This window comes from Geotrypetes seraphini, chromosome 2, assembly GCF_902459505.1.
Source record: "Geotrypetes seraphini chromosome 2, aGeoSer1.1, whole genome shotgun sequence".
Classification (NCBI taxonomy): Eukaryota; Metazoa; Chordata; class Amphibia; order Gymnophiona; family Dermophiidae; genus Geotrypetes; species Geotrypetes seraphini.
The window spans coordinates 485344732-485356751 of NC_047085.1; the positions used below are offsets into that span (position 1 = coordinate 485344732).

Sequence of the window (12020 nt, forward strand, 5' to 3'; positions counted from 1 at the left end):
ATAGGAATTCTATGAGCGTTGGAGCAGCATTGAATTCCTCTACTGTGGCTTAGTAAAAGGGGGGGGGGGTTAGATGTTACTTGAACTGATTTGCAGTATGTTAAATAATAAATTGAACTTGAACTCAGATTTGCTTCTTTGAGTATAAGGTCGGGGAGGTTACCTGTTCAGTAAGTCCTACTAGAATTATAAACCATGAGGTCCAGTGACTGGGGTCTTTGTCATTTTTTTTTCTCTTGGTTCTTCACTTCCCAGAGCTACCTCCACATTTCAGAGTGGAGTTGAAAAATGAGGAAGGCACCGAAGGTGGAACTGCCACTCTACAGTGTGAGCTCACTAAGGCCACCGCTTCCCCAGTAGAGTGGAAGAAGGGAGCCAGAACACTCAAAGCAAATGGCAAATATAAAATGAAGCAGGAGGGTGCCATAGCTGAGCTGGTAATCTCTGACCTTGATGTGAAGGATGCCGGAAACTATGCTTGTGTATGTGGGGAACAACAGACTACGGCAGCCCTGGCAGTGAAGGGTAAACTATGAAGCCAGAATTAAATAATTTTCTGCATAACATAACATAAATCTTTATTCTTTAGCACTCTCCAGACCAGTAGAGGTTAACTTTACGAATGGGTATATATCTAATCATGACCAGCAGGTGGAGACTGAAAACAAAACTTTGGGACAGTATATCCTAGCCCCTCCTCTCTATTTCCCTCAGTCTTCTTTCAGTCTCCAGCAGGTGTTGAGTGATCTGTACCCATCTCCCTTGGTAGGGCTGTTGGAATTTGTTTAGGGGGTTTATTGTCCCTGTTTTTAGCCGGACGGAGCTTGGGCGGACTCTGTTTGGGGGTTCGTCCGACCTCGGGGGTGTCAAACCCGGCGGGTCACGAGCGGGGTCCCTCCCCCCACTTCCTCCACCTCCCCACATTTTTTTAGAGGAGCCTCAGCAGTATCCCTTGCCCCCTAAATCAAGCAAGGCATATTGCTTCGAGAGCCTGTGGAGTCTGTTCTGTAAAAAAAAAAAAAAAAAAAATCCTGAGGTAGTGCTGGTCTGAAGGGTTATTTCCCTTTAAGAAAACTGTATTTTACTGTATTTTTTCATGTAACCAGCACTTTTTTATAGCTAGGTCGCGTATGGAGCAATTGTGCCCTTCTCCGGGGGAGTAGGCCACAATTTTAGTCCAGCCGCGAGGCACTCGCGGCCGGCCTGAACTCGGCGGTTTGGGTCGGTGAGGTGGTGGAGCTCCGTCGGCAGCGGCTGCAGGCGCCCAGAGCTCCCCGCCGATGGTGCCTCGCGAGTCGGCTTGGAGCAGTGGGGAAGCCCGGTCTTCCACAACCGCCCACGGAGGGATTCCCCGAAGGATTCCCTCTCAGCTGATTTTTTGACAGCTGATGCCGGCTTGCCTGCTTTAGCGGCTGAGACTATTCAGGTTTCTCAGCCGCTTCAGGCTATGGAGGGAGCTTTTTTGGCGGGAAAACCGCCATCTTCTCTGTCTGGCCCCTCCATTTTGTCTTCCACCTCAGGTGACCTTCCCCCTGTTTTGACTATGCAGGGGCAAGGTTCTGCTGGGTCCCCTGCTGTGGCAGGGAGTCCCTTGGGACCCTCGGGGGGTTTTTCTCCTGAATTTTTCTTTTCTTTATGCAGAGCCTATTTTCAGGCGGCTGGGGGTCCCGGTTGCGCCCAGGGGGTTTCGGGGGGTGGGTTTTCCTCCGCGCTCCCTGCGGCTTTGCCTCTTTCGTCGGGCGTGACGTCCCCTCCGCCGCCTCCCTTGTCCAAGCGTCCGCGGGTGTCGTGGGACGAGAATTTGTGGTCGGAGGAACGGGTCGGTCTGGAGGAGGACCTGGACCCTTCTGAGGAGTTCCAGGACTCTCTGGAGGGGACGGAAGCTGGCGGCGGGTTGTCGGATTTCCCGTTCTCCAGTGACGAGGCGTCCGTGGTGCGCCTTTTTCAGAAAGATGAGCTGCCTGACCTTATTCAACAGGTTTCTACGGTTTTGCGTTTTGAGGACGCGCCGCCGGAGACTCCGCGTGTGGGGGACCCCCTGTTACGGGGGATCCGTTCCGTTTTCCCGCTCTTTTCCTATGCATCAGGATATTCGGGATATTATTCTGGAGCAGTGGAAAACGCCGGAGGCGCCGTTTCGGCTGGCGCGCAGCATGGCTCGCCTGTATCCCATTCCTGAAGGGGATCGGGCTACGTTAGCTTCGCCAGTCATGGATGCGGTGGTCTCGGCAATTTCCAAGCGGCATACCGTGCCTGTTGAGGGCGGTTCTGCCTTGCGGGACCCTGAGGAGCGCAAATTGGAGAGCATCCTTAAGCAAAATTTTCAGGTCTCTGCCTTTGGGGTCCAGGCGGCTATTTGTGGGGGACTGGTCGCTCGCGCCGTGTTTCGGTGGGCGGAGCGGGTCTTGGATCGAGAGTCTGACGACTGGTCTCTGGTGGATTAGGAGGTTGCGAAGATTGAGATGGCGGCCTCATTCCTCTCAGATGCTCTATATGACTTGGTGCGGATATCGGCTAAGTCTATGGCTTTTGGCGTGGCCGCAAGGCGTGTGTTGTGGCTGCGCGCTTGGGCGGCGGATGCTGCGTCCAAAGCTAAGCTTACTAAATTTCCCTTTCGGGGGTCGTTTTTGTTTGGAGAGGACTTGGATAAGTTGATTCAGACTCTGTCGGACTCGAAAGTTCCCCGTCTGCCGGAGGACCGTGCCCGCCCGGCGTCTCGGGGGGGTGAGGCCCGGGGGCGTTTGCGGGATTTTCGCAAGTATCGCCCTGGGCGTGGGGCTGCTTCTTTCCAGTCTCCGGGATTTTCCCGGGGTCGGTTCTTCCAGCGCATGCAGCCCTTTCGGGGGGCCCGTCGGGGGGGCAGGGAATCCCTCCGCCGGTTCCCCCGCTTCCCGTCCTGCACAATGACGCCTTGCCGGCGCCCCCTTTGGTTCCGGTGGGGGCTCGGCTGCGCGAATTTTTCCCCAAATGGGCCGAGATCACGTCCGATCAGTGGGTCCTGGAGGTGGTGCGGGACGGTTATGCCCTGGAGTTCGCCCGCTCTCTGCCGGATTTTTTCCTCGCTTCTCCGTGTCAGACTCCGGGGAAGACGCAGGCTTTTCGCCAGACCCTTCAGCGCTTGCTAGATCTCAGGGCAGTTGTTCCGGTGCCCCCTCCGGAGTGGGGCACGGGCAGGTACTCCATTTACTTTGTGGTGCCCAAAAAGGAGGGGACTTTTCGGCCCATCCTCGATTTAAAAGGGGTCAACAGGGCTCTCAAGATTCCCTCTTTCCGTATGGAAACTCTGCGGTCGGTCATTCTGGCGGTTCAGCCGGGGGAGTTTCTCACTTCTCTCGATCTGACGGAGGCCTACTTGCATGTTCCCATTCGGGCCTCTCATCAGCGTTTCCTGCGCTTTGCGATCTTGGGTCGGCACTTTCAGTTCTGTGCGCTTCCCTTTGGGCTGGCCACGGCTCCTCGGACGTTCACCAAGGTGATGGTGGTCGTCGCGGCAGCCTTGCGGTCGGAGGGTATCCTGGTACACCCCTACCTGGACGACTGGTTAATTCGGGCAAAGTCGTTGCAGGAAAGCTCCCGGGTTACTGCTCGGGTGGTGGAGTTTCTCCGGTCGCTGGGCTGGGTGGTCAACCTTTCCAAGAGTCGGTTGGTCCCGGCTCAGCGTCTGGAGTACCTAGGGGTGCTGTTCGACACCTCCTTGGGGAAGGTCTTCCTCCCAGAGGGCCGGGTGAGCAAATTGCAATCTCAGATTCGCCTGCTTTTGGCGTCCCGGTGTCCTCGGGCGCGAGATTTCCTCCAGGTCTTGGGGTCGATGGCGGCGTCCCTGGACGTGGTGAGGTGGGCGCGGGCCCACATGCGTCCTCTCCAGTATGCTCTGCTCCGGAGGTGGTCTCCCCAGAGGCACGGGATGGATGTTCCGGTTCCCCTGCGAGGCTTGGCGCGCTGCAGTCTGCGTTGGTGGCTCCAGACCCCTCACCTAGTTCAGGGGGTGGGTCTGGATCTCCCGCAGTGGACGGTGCTCCTGACGGATGCGAGTCTCCTGGGTTGGGGGGCTCAGTGTTTGGGTCACTCAGCTCAGGGCACCTGGTCCGCGGAGGAGGCCGCCTGGTCGATCAACGTGTTGGAGACCAGAGCGGTCCGTCTGGCGCTGTTGGCTTTCCACTCCCTGTTGCTGGGCAAGTCGGTCAGAGTGCTGTCGGACAATGCCACGGCGGTGGCTTATGTCAATCGTCAGGGGGGCACCAAGAGCACTCAGGTGGCGCAGGAGGCGGCTCTGCTCATGGTTTGGGCGGAATCCCATCTGCTGGACCTCTCGGCCTCTCATATAGCCGGGGTAGAAAATGTTCAGGCAGACTTCCTCAGTCGTCACTTCCTAGATCCAGGAGAGTGGTGTCTCAGCGCCGAGGCGTTTCAGTTGATAGTGCAGGCTTGGGGGCAGCCCCTGATGGACCTGATGGCCACGGGTGGCAACGCCAAAGTGCCCCGCTTCTTCAGTCGTCGCAGGGACGGTCTGGCCGAGGGTCTGGATGCTCTGGTCCAGCAGTGGCCAATGGAGGGGCTGTTGTATGTGTTCCCTCCTTGGCCGCTGGTGGGCAGGGTGCTTCTTCGCATTGTTCACCATCCGGGTTTGGTGGTGCTGGTGGCGCCGGATTGGCCTCGCCGTCCGTGGTATGCGGATCTGGTGAGGCACCTGGTAGCGGATCCTCTTCCTCTGTCTCTCTCGGACGACCTTCTGATGCAGGGTCCCATTCCCATGTTCGACCCGTCTCCCTTCTGTCTTACGGCGTGGCTCTTGAAAGGGGTCGCCTTAGCAAGAAGGGATATTCAGACAAGGTGATCTCTACACTGTTGGGGTCCCGGAGGCTTTCTACCTCTCGGGCTTATGTGCGGGTTTGGCGTCTCTTTGAGGAATGGTGTCGGGCGCGGGGAGTGACCTCTTTTCGCGCTTCTCTGCCTAACATTCTGGAGTTCTTGCAGGATGGCCTGGATAGAGGCCTGGCTTGGTCTTCTCTCCGGGTTCATCTTGCGGCCCTGTCGGCTTTTCGAGGGTTGGTGTCAGGTCAGCGTTTATCGGCTCTTCCTGATGTGATTCGGTTTTTGCGGGCGGCCAAGTTGCTTAGGCCTCCCCTACGGCCCTCGGTTCCCTCTTGGGATCTTATTCTGGTTCTCTGTTTTGGTGCGTCCGCCTTTCGAGCCCTTGGACGACTGTTCTTTGAAGGACCTTACTTTGAAGGCGGTCTTTTTGGTGGCCATTACTTCTGCTAGGCGTGTTTCTGAGCTGCAGGCTTTCTCTTGTAGGGCTCCCTTCTTGGAGTTTTCTAGGGAGCGGGTCGTCTTGCGGCCTGTTCCTTCCTTTCTGCCGAAGGTTGTTTCTCCTTTTCATGTCAATCAATCGGTGGTTCTCCCGGTCTTGGGTGGTCGGGAGGGCTCTTCTGAGCAACGGCAGCTGCGCAAGTTGGATGTCGGTCGGGTCCTTCGCTCTTATGTGCAGCGGACCCAGGAATTCCGGAAGTCCGATCATCTCTTTGTCCTCCTGGCGGGTCCTCGTCGGGGAGCTGGCGCTTCTAAGGCTACTATTGCGCGCTGGATCAAGGAGACGATTGCTTCCGCTTATCTTCTGAAACAGCAGCCTGTTCCGGAGTTTCTCAAGGCTCATTCCACTCGGGGTCAGGCGGCTTCTTGGGCTGAGTCGTCGCTCGTGCCTCCAGTGGATATTTGTAAGGCTGCGGTTTGGTCCTCCTTGCATTCCTTTGTTCGTCATTATCGGGTTGATGTGCAGGCGCGTCGGGACGCGGTGTTCGGTGAGCGTGTACTGGTATCGGCCCTTCGGGGGTCCCGCCCGTGAGAGGGACTGCTTTGGTACGTCCCATTCGTAAAGTTAACCTCTACTGGTCTGGAGAGTGCTAAAGAAGGAGAAATTAGGTTCTTACCTGCTAATTTACTTTCTTTTAGCTTCTCCAGACCAGTAGAGGTCCCCACCCTGTCTGTTGTTGTTGTTGTTGGGGCTGTTGCGCGGGCAGTTTTTGGTTTTTGCTGCGGGTTCTAGTATTTTTCTAGGGCCGGGGAGAAGTGAAGAACAGCGGCTGTGGCTCGGCTGGCTTAGCTGGCGAGCTGTGGGGACATTCTTCCTTCGGGAATTTCTCCTCTGCATTTTCCAACAGCATTTTGGGTATGTTATTTGTTACTCCTTTCGGAGTATTGTTTTTTCTCTCTGTTGTTTTCCAGTTCTTGGTTCTGCTTGGCTATTCGGCAGACTGAGGGAAATAGAGAGGAGGGGCTAGGATATACTGTCCCAAAGTTTTGTTTTCAGTCTCCACCTGCTGGTCATGATTAGATATATACCCATTCGTAAAGTTAACCTCTACTGGTCTGGAGAAGCTAAAAGAAAGTAAATTAGCAGGTAAGAACCTAATTTCTCCTTTAAATACCGCAAAAGCCTTTCGGTTCTATGCGGTTTACAAAAGAGATGGGGCTGACCATTGTCAGTGAGCTACAATTGATAGAATATTGGCATCAAAAAGTTTAACGATAGTTTCCCATCATTATGCTGCTTTGAAGGGATTACAAGAATTTCGAGAACAGATGGGTTTTTAATAGCTTTCTAAAATGCATATATGATGTTGATATTCTAACCATTTGGCCCAGTCCAGGATTCCTGGAAGCAACTTGGTATGATAAGAGTTGGTTAATGAATCTTTTCTGCATATAGCCTTTGACTGAAGGGTAGGTAAAAAATGATTGGGAACGTGTGGAGGGGCTTGGCGACGAGAACAAGAACTGAGCTGTTAGGTAGTAGGCCATGTATGGCTTTGTAAATGAGGCATCCAAATTTGAAGGGAACTCGTCCCTCAACAGGAAGCCAATGTAATTTTTGGTAGAATGGAGTTATGTGGTCAAATTTTTTCAGGTAGTGGGCAGCAGCATTATGCCTGATTTTGATATCTCTAATCACACATATTAATAATAATAATAATAATTTTATTCTTATATACCGCCATACCCGGCGAGTTCTAGGCGGTTTACATCAGTTAGATTAGGATCCGCGTTGACGGCAGATTTACAACAATTTATCATCTATATAACACATTTTTGACCAAACTTGGTAGAGGAGGAGGGGAGATTGGGGGAGGTCAAGAATAGAGAAGCTATCGTGGAGGAGGAGAAGAGCAGGGGGTGAATTAGGGGGGGCGAAGTGTAATGAAAAGTGGGGGGGCCCTTAGGGGTCTTGTTCGCTGAATAGGTAAGTTTTAGTGATTTTTTGAAGCCGAGGTAAGTGGGGGCCTCGAGTATCATTTGGGCAAGCCATGAGTTCAGCTTGGCTGCTTGGAAGGCGAAGGTTTTGTCTAGGAATCTTTTGAGGTGACAAAGTTTTAGCGAGGGGAAGGCGAACAGTTGTATTCTATGGGATTTCTTGTTTGTGTAGTACCGGTTAAAATGAGGATTGATGTAACTTGGAGATGAACCATTTACCGATTTGTTCATATTAATCTTTTATGGATACGTTCCTTTCTACTGCTTGATTTCTTTTTTTTTGAGCTGACATGTTAGATGTTCATCATAAGATGAAGCTTGCACCTCAGATGAATGATTTCTGCTAATACCCCCCAACATCAGTCATCCATGTAGGGTTTTTTTTCACCCTGTTGATCGTTCAAAAAAAAAAAAGATAGCTTACATTTGTGCCCGTTTTGATTTCTCTAGAACTTTCACCACATTTCAAAGAAGAATTGAAAAATGAGGAAGCCATTGAAGGTGGAACAGCCTCCTTGTGCTGTGTGCTGACAAAGCCCGCTGCTTCAGTAGAGTGGAAGATGGGACACAGGTCACTGAAACCAAGCGACAAGTACAAAATGAGGCTGGAAGGTCCTGTTGCTAAGCTGCTGATCCATGACTTGGAAGCGAAAGATGCAGGAGATTATACTTGTATATGTGGGGAGCACCAGACAACAGCAGCCTTGACAGTAAATGGTATAAATAAAAATTTCTAAAATAATGCTGTTCTTCTTTTTACTTGCCCATATAGATGCAATCAAAGTAATCACAAGTATAAACCCACATCAGGTCTAGATAGGCCCTGATTCTATAAAAGATATCTAAAGTTAGATGTCTAGGTCAGCTAGCCTAGCTTATCTAGGAACCTAACGTAATTTCTTTAGCATCTCTGCAGACTGATACAGTTCACTGATGGGTAATAGCTCACCATGACCAGCAGGTGGAGACTGAGACAAAAACTTTTGGCTGTAATACAAATACTTCCTATTTGGCTTTTAGAAAAATGTTGAAAACATTTTTGTTTGACAAATATTTTGATTCATTTGCTGTGATCATACTATGTTGCTTAGTATTTCTTGACTTGTGAATCGCACAAAACCGTGAGGTAGTTGCAGTATATAAGAGTCTATGTTATATTATGTTATAGTTGTGCTTCCCTCCATAATAACGAGTCTGTTCTTAGTCTTTCAGCAGGTGTGGTAAGCTGTGGCAGCTTCCCTTGGTTAGTGTAGGGCTGTTGGAATTTGTTTAATGGCCTTTTCTTTAGCACTCTCCAGACCAGTAGAGGTTAACTTTACGATTGGGTATATATCTAATCATGACCAGCAGGTGGAGACTGAAAACAAAACTTTGGGACAGTATATCCTAGCCCCTCCTCTCTATTTCCCTCAGTCTTCTTTCAGTCTCCAGCAGGTGTTGAGTGATCTGTACCCATCTCCCTTGGTAGGGCTGTTGGAATTTGTTTAGAGGTTTATTGTCCCTGTTTTTAGCCGGACGGAGCTTGGACGGACTCTGTTTGGGGGTTCGTCCGACCTCGGGGGTGTCAAACCCGGCGGGTCACGAGCGGGGTCCCTCCCCCCACTTCCTCCACCTCCCCATATTTTTTTAGAGGAGCCTCAGCAGTAAGCCTTGCCCCCTAAATCAAGCAAGGCATATTGCTTCGAGAGCCTGTGGAGTCTGTTCTGTAAAAAAAAAAAAAAAAAAAAAAAATCCTGAGGTAGTGCTGGTCTGGAGGGTTGTATCCCTTTAAGAAAACTGTATTTTACTGTATTTTTTCAACTAACCGGCACTTTTTTACAGCTAGGTCGCGTATGGAGCAATGAGCACTTCTAAAGGGAAAAAGTGCTCATTGTGCTCCAGACGCGAGGCACTCGCGGCCGGCCTGTGCAAGCGGTGTTCAGGCCGGTGCGGTGGAGGAGCTCCGTCGGCAGCGGCTGCAGGCGCCCAGAGCTCCCCGCCGATGGTGCCTCGCGAGTCGGCAGGGAACGGTGGAGAAGCCCGGTCTTCTCCGTCCGCCCACGGAGGGATTCCCCGAGCCGCCGACGGTCGGGTTTTAGAGGATTCCCTCTCAGCTGATATTTTGACAGCTGATGCCGGCTTGCCTGTTTTAGCGGCTGAGACTATTCAGGTCTCTCAGCCGCTTCAGGCTGTGGAGGGAGCTGTTTTGGCGGGAAAGACGCCATCTTCTCTGTCTGGCCCCTCCATTTTGTCTTCCACCTCAGGTGACCTTCCCCCTGTTTTGTCTAAGCAGGGGCAGGTTTCTGCTGGGTCCCCTGCTGTGGCAGGGAGTCCCTTGGGACCCTCGGGGGGTTTTTCCCCTGATTTTTTCTTTTCATTATGCAAAGCCTATTTTCAGGCGGCTGGGGGTCCCGGTTGCGCCCAGGGGGTCTCGGGGGGTGGGGTTTCCTCCGCGCTCCCTGCGGCTTTGCCTCTCTCGTCTGACGTGACGTCCCCTCCGCCGCCTCTCTTGTCCAAGCGTCCGCGGGTGTCGTGGGACGAGGATTTGTGGTCGGAGGAACGTGTCGGTATGGAGGAGGACCTGGACCCTTCTGAGGAATTCCAGGACCCTCTGGAGGGGACGGAAGCTGGCGGCGGGTTGTCGGGTTTCCCGTTCTCCACTGACGAGGCGTCCGTGGTGCGCCTTTTTCAGAGAGATGAGCTGCCTGACCTTATTCAACAGGTTTCTTCGGCTTTGCGTTTTGAGGACGCGCCGCCGGAGACTCCGCGTGTGGGGGACCCTCTGTTACGAGGGATCCGTTCCGTTTCCCGCTCTTTTCCTATGCATCAGGATATTCGGGATATTATTCTTGAGCAGTGGAAAACGCCGGAGACGCCGTTTCGGCTGGCGCGCAGCATGGCTCGCCTGTATCCCATTCCTGAAGGGGATCGGGCTACGTTAGCTTCGCCAGTCGTGGATGCGGTGGTCTCGGCTATTTCCAAGCGGCATACCGTGCCTGTTGAGGGCGGTTCTGCCTTGCGGGACTCTGAGGAGCGCAAATTGGAGACCATCCTTAAGCAAAATTTTCAAGTCTCTGCTTTTGGGGTCCAGGCGGCTATTTGTGGGGGACTGGTCGCTCGCGCCGTGTTTCGGTGGGCGGAGCGGGTCTTGGATCGAGAGTCTGACGACTGGTCTCTGGTGGATCAGGAGGTAGCGAAGATTGAGATGGCTGCCTCATTCCTCTCGGATGCTCTGTATGACTTGGTGCGGATCTCGGCTAAGTCCATGGCTTTTGGCGTGGCCGCAAGGCGTGTGTTGTGGCTGCGCGCTTGGGCGGCGGATGCTGCGTCCAAAGCTAAGCTTTCTAAATTTCCCTTTCGGGGGTCGTTTTTATTTGGAGAGGACTTGGATAAGTTAATTCAGACTCTGTCGGACTCGAAAGTTCCCCGTTTGCCGGAGGACCGTGCCCGCCCGGCGTCTCGGGGGGGTGCGGCCCGGGGGCGTTTGCGGGAATTTCGCAAGTATCGCCCTGGGCGTGGGGCTGCTTCTTTCCAGTCTCCGGGGTTTTCCCGGGGTCGGTTCTTCCAGCGCATGCAGCCCTTTCGGGGGGCCCGTCGGGGGGCAGGGAACCCCTCCGCCGGTTCCCCCGCTTCCCGTCCTGCACAATGACGCCTTGCCGGCGCCCCCCTTGGTTCCGGTGGGGGCCCGGCTGCGCGACTTTTTTCCCAAATGGGCCGAGATCACGTCCGATCAGTGGGTCCTGGAGGTGGTGCGGGACGGTTATGCCCTGGAGTTCGCCCGCTCTCTGCCGGATTTTTTCCTCGCTTCTCCGTGTCAGACTCCGGGGAAGAAGCAGGCTTTTCGCCAGACCCTTCAGCGCTTGCTAGATCTCAGGGCAGTAGTTCCGGTGCCCCCCCCGGAGTGGGGCACGGGCAGGTACTCCATTTACTTTGTGGTGCCCAAGAAGGAGGGGACTTTTCGGCCCATCCTCGATTTGAAAGGGGTCAACAGGGCTCTCAAGGTTCCCTCTTTCCGTATGGAAACGCTGCGGTCGGTCATTCTGGCGGTTCAGCCGGGGGAGTTTCTCACTTCTCTCGATCTGACGGAGGCCTACTTGCATGTTCCTATTCGGACCTCTCATCAGCGTTTCCTGCGCTTTGCGATCTTGGGTCGGCACTATCAGTTCTGTGCGCTTCCCTTTGGGCTGGCCACGGCTCCCCGGACGTTCACCAAGGTGATGGTGGTCGTCGCGGCAGCCTTGCGGTCGGAGGGCATTCTGGTACACCCCTACCTGGACGACTGGTTAATTCGGGCCAAGTCGTTGCAGGAAAGCTACCGGGTTACGGCTCGGGTGGTGGAGTTTCTCCGGTCGCTGGGCTGGGTGGTCAACCTTTCCAAGAGTCGGTTGGTTCCGGCTCAGCGTCTGGAGTACCTCGGGGTGCTGTTCGACACCTCCTTGGGGAAGGTCTTCCTCCCAGAGGCCCGGGTGAGCAAATTGCAGTCTCAGATTCGCCTGCTTTTGGCGTCCCGGTGTCCTCGGGCGCGAGATTTCCTCCAGGTCCTGGGGTCGATGGCGGCGTCCCTGGACGTGGTGAGGTGGGCGCGGGCCCACATGCGTCCTCTTCAGTATGCTCTGCTCCGGAGGTGGTCTCCCCAGAGGCACGGGATGGATGTTCCGGTTCCCCTGCGAGGCTTGGCGCGCTGCAGTCTGCGTTGGTGGCTCCGGACCCCTCACCTAGTTCAGGGGGTGGGTCTGGATCTTCCGCAGTGGACGGTGCTCCTTACGGATGCGAGTCTCCTGGGTTGGGGGGCC

General features: G+C 54.0%; 1 protein-coding gene across 16 annotated transcripts in view; it reads left to right on the forward strand.

Moving 5' to 3' along the window:
• The window catches only part of OBSCN (obscurin, cytoskeletal calmodulin and titin-interacting RhoGEF), a 762040-nt gene that overhangs the window by 370693 nt on the left and 379327 nt on the right, over nt 1-12020 (forward strand). For 14 of the 16 annotated variants that reach the window (XM_033931804.1, XM_033931806.1, XM_033931805.1 and 11 more), the window contains 2 exons: nt 256-525; nt 7699-7965. The exons of 1 other annotated variant lie outside the window; for it this stretch is intronic. In XM_033931804.1, coding sequence (XP_033787695.1) covers nt 256-525; nt 7699-7965 — 537 coding nt within the window. The remainder of the gene's footprint in view (nt 1-255; nt 526-7698; nt 7966-12020) is intronic. One more of the 16 variants, XM_033931814.1, reaches the window with a different exon arrangement.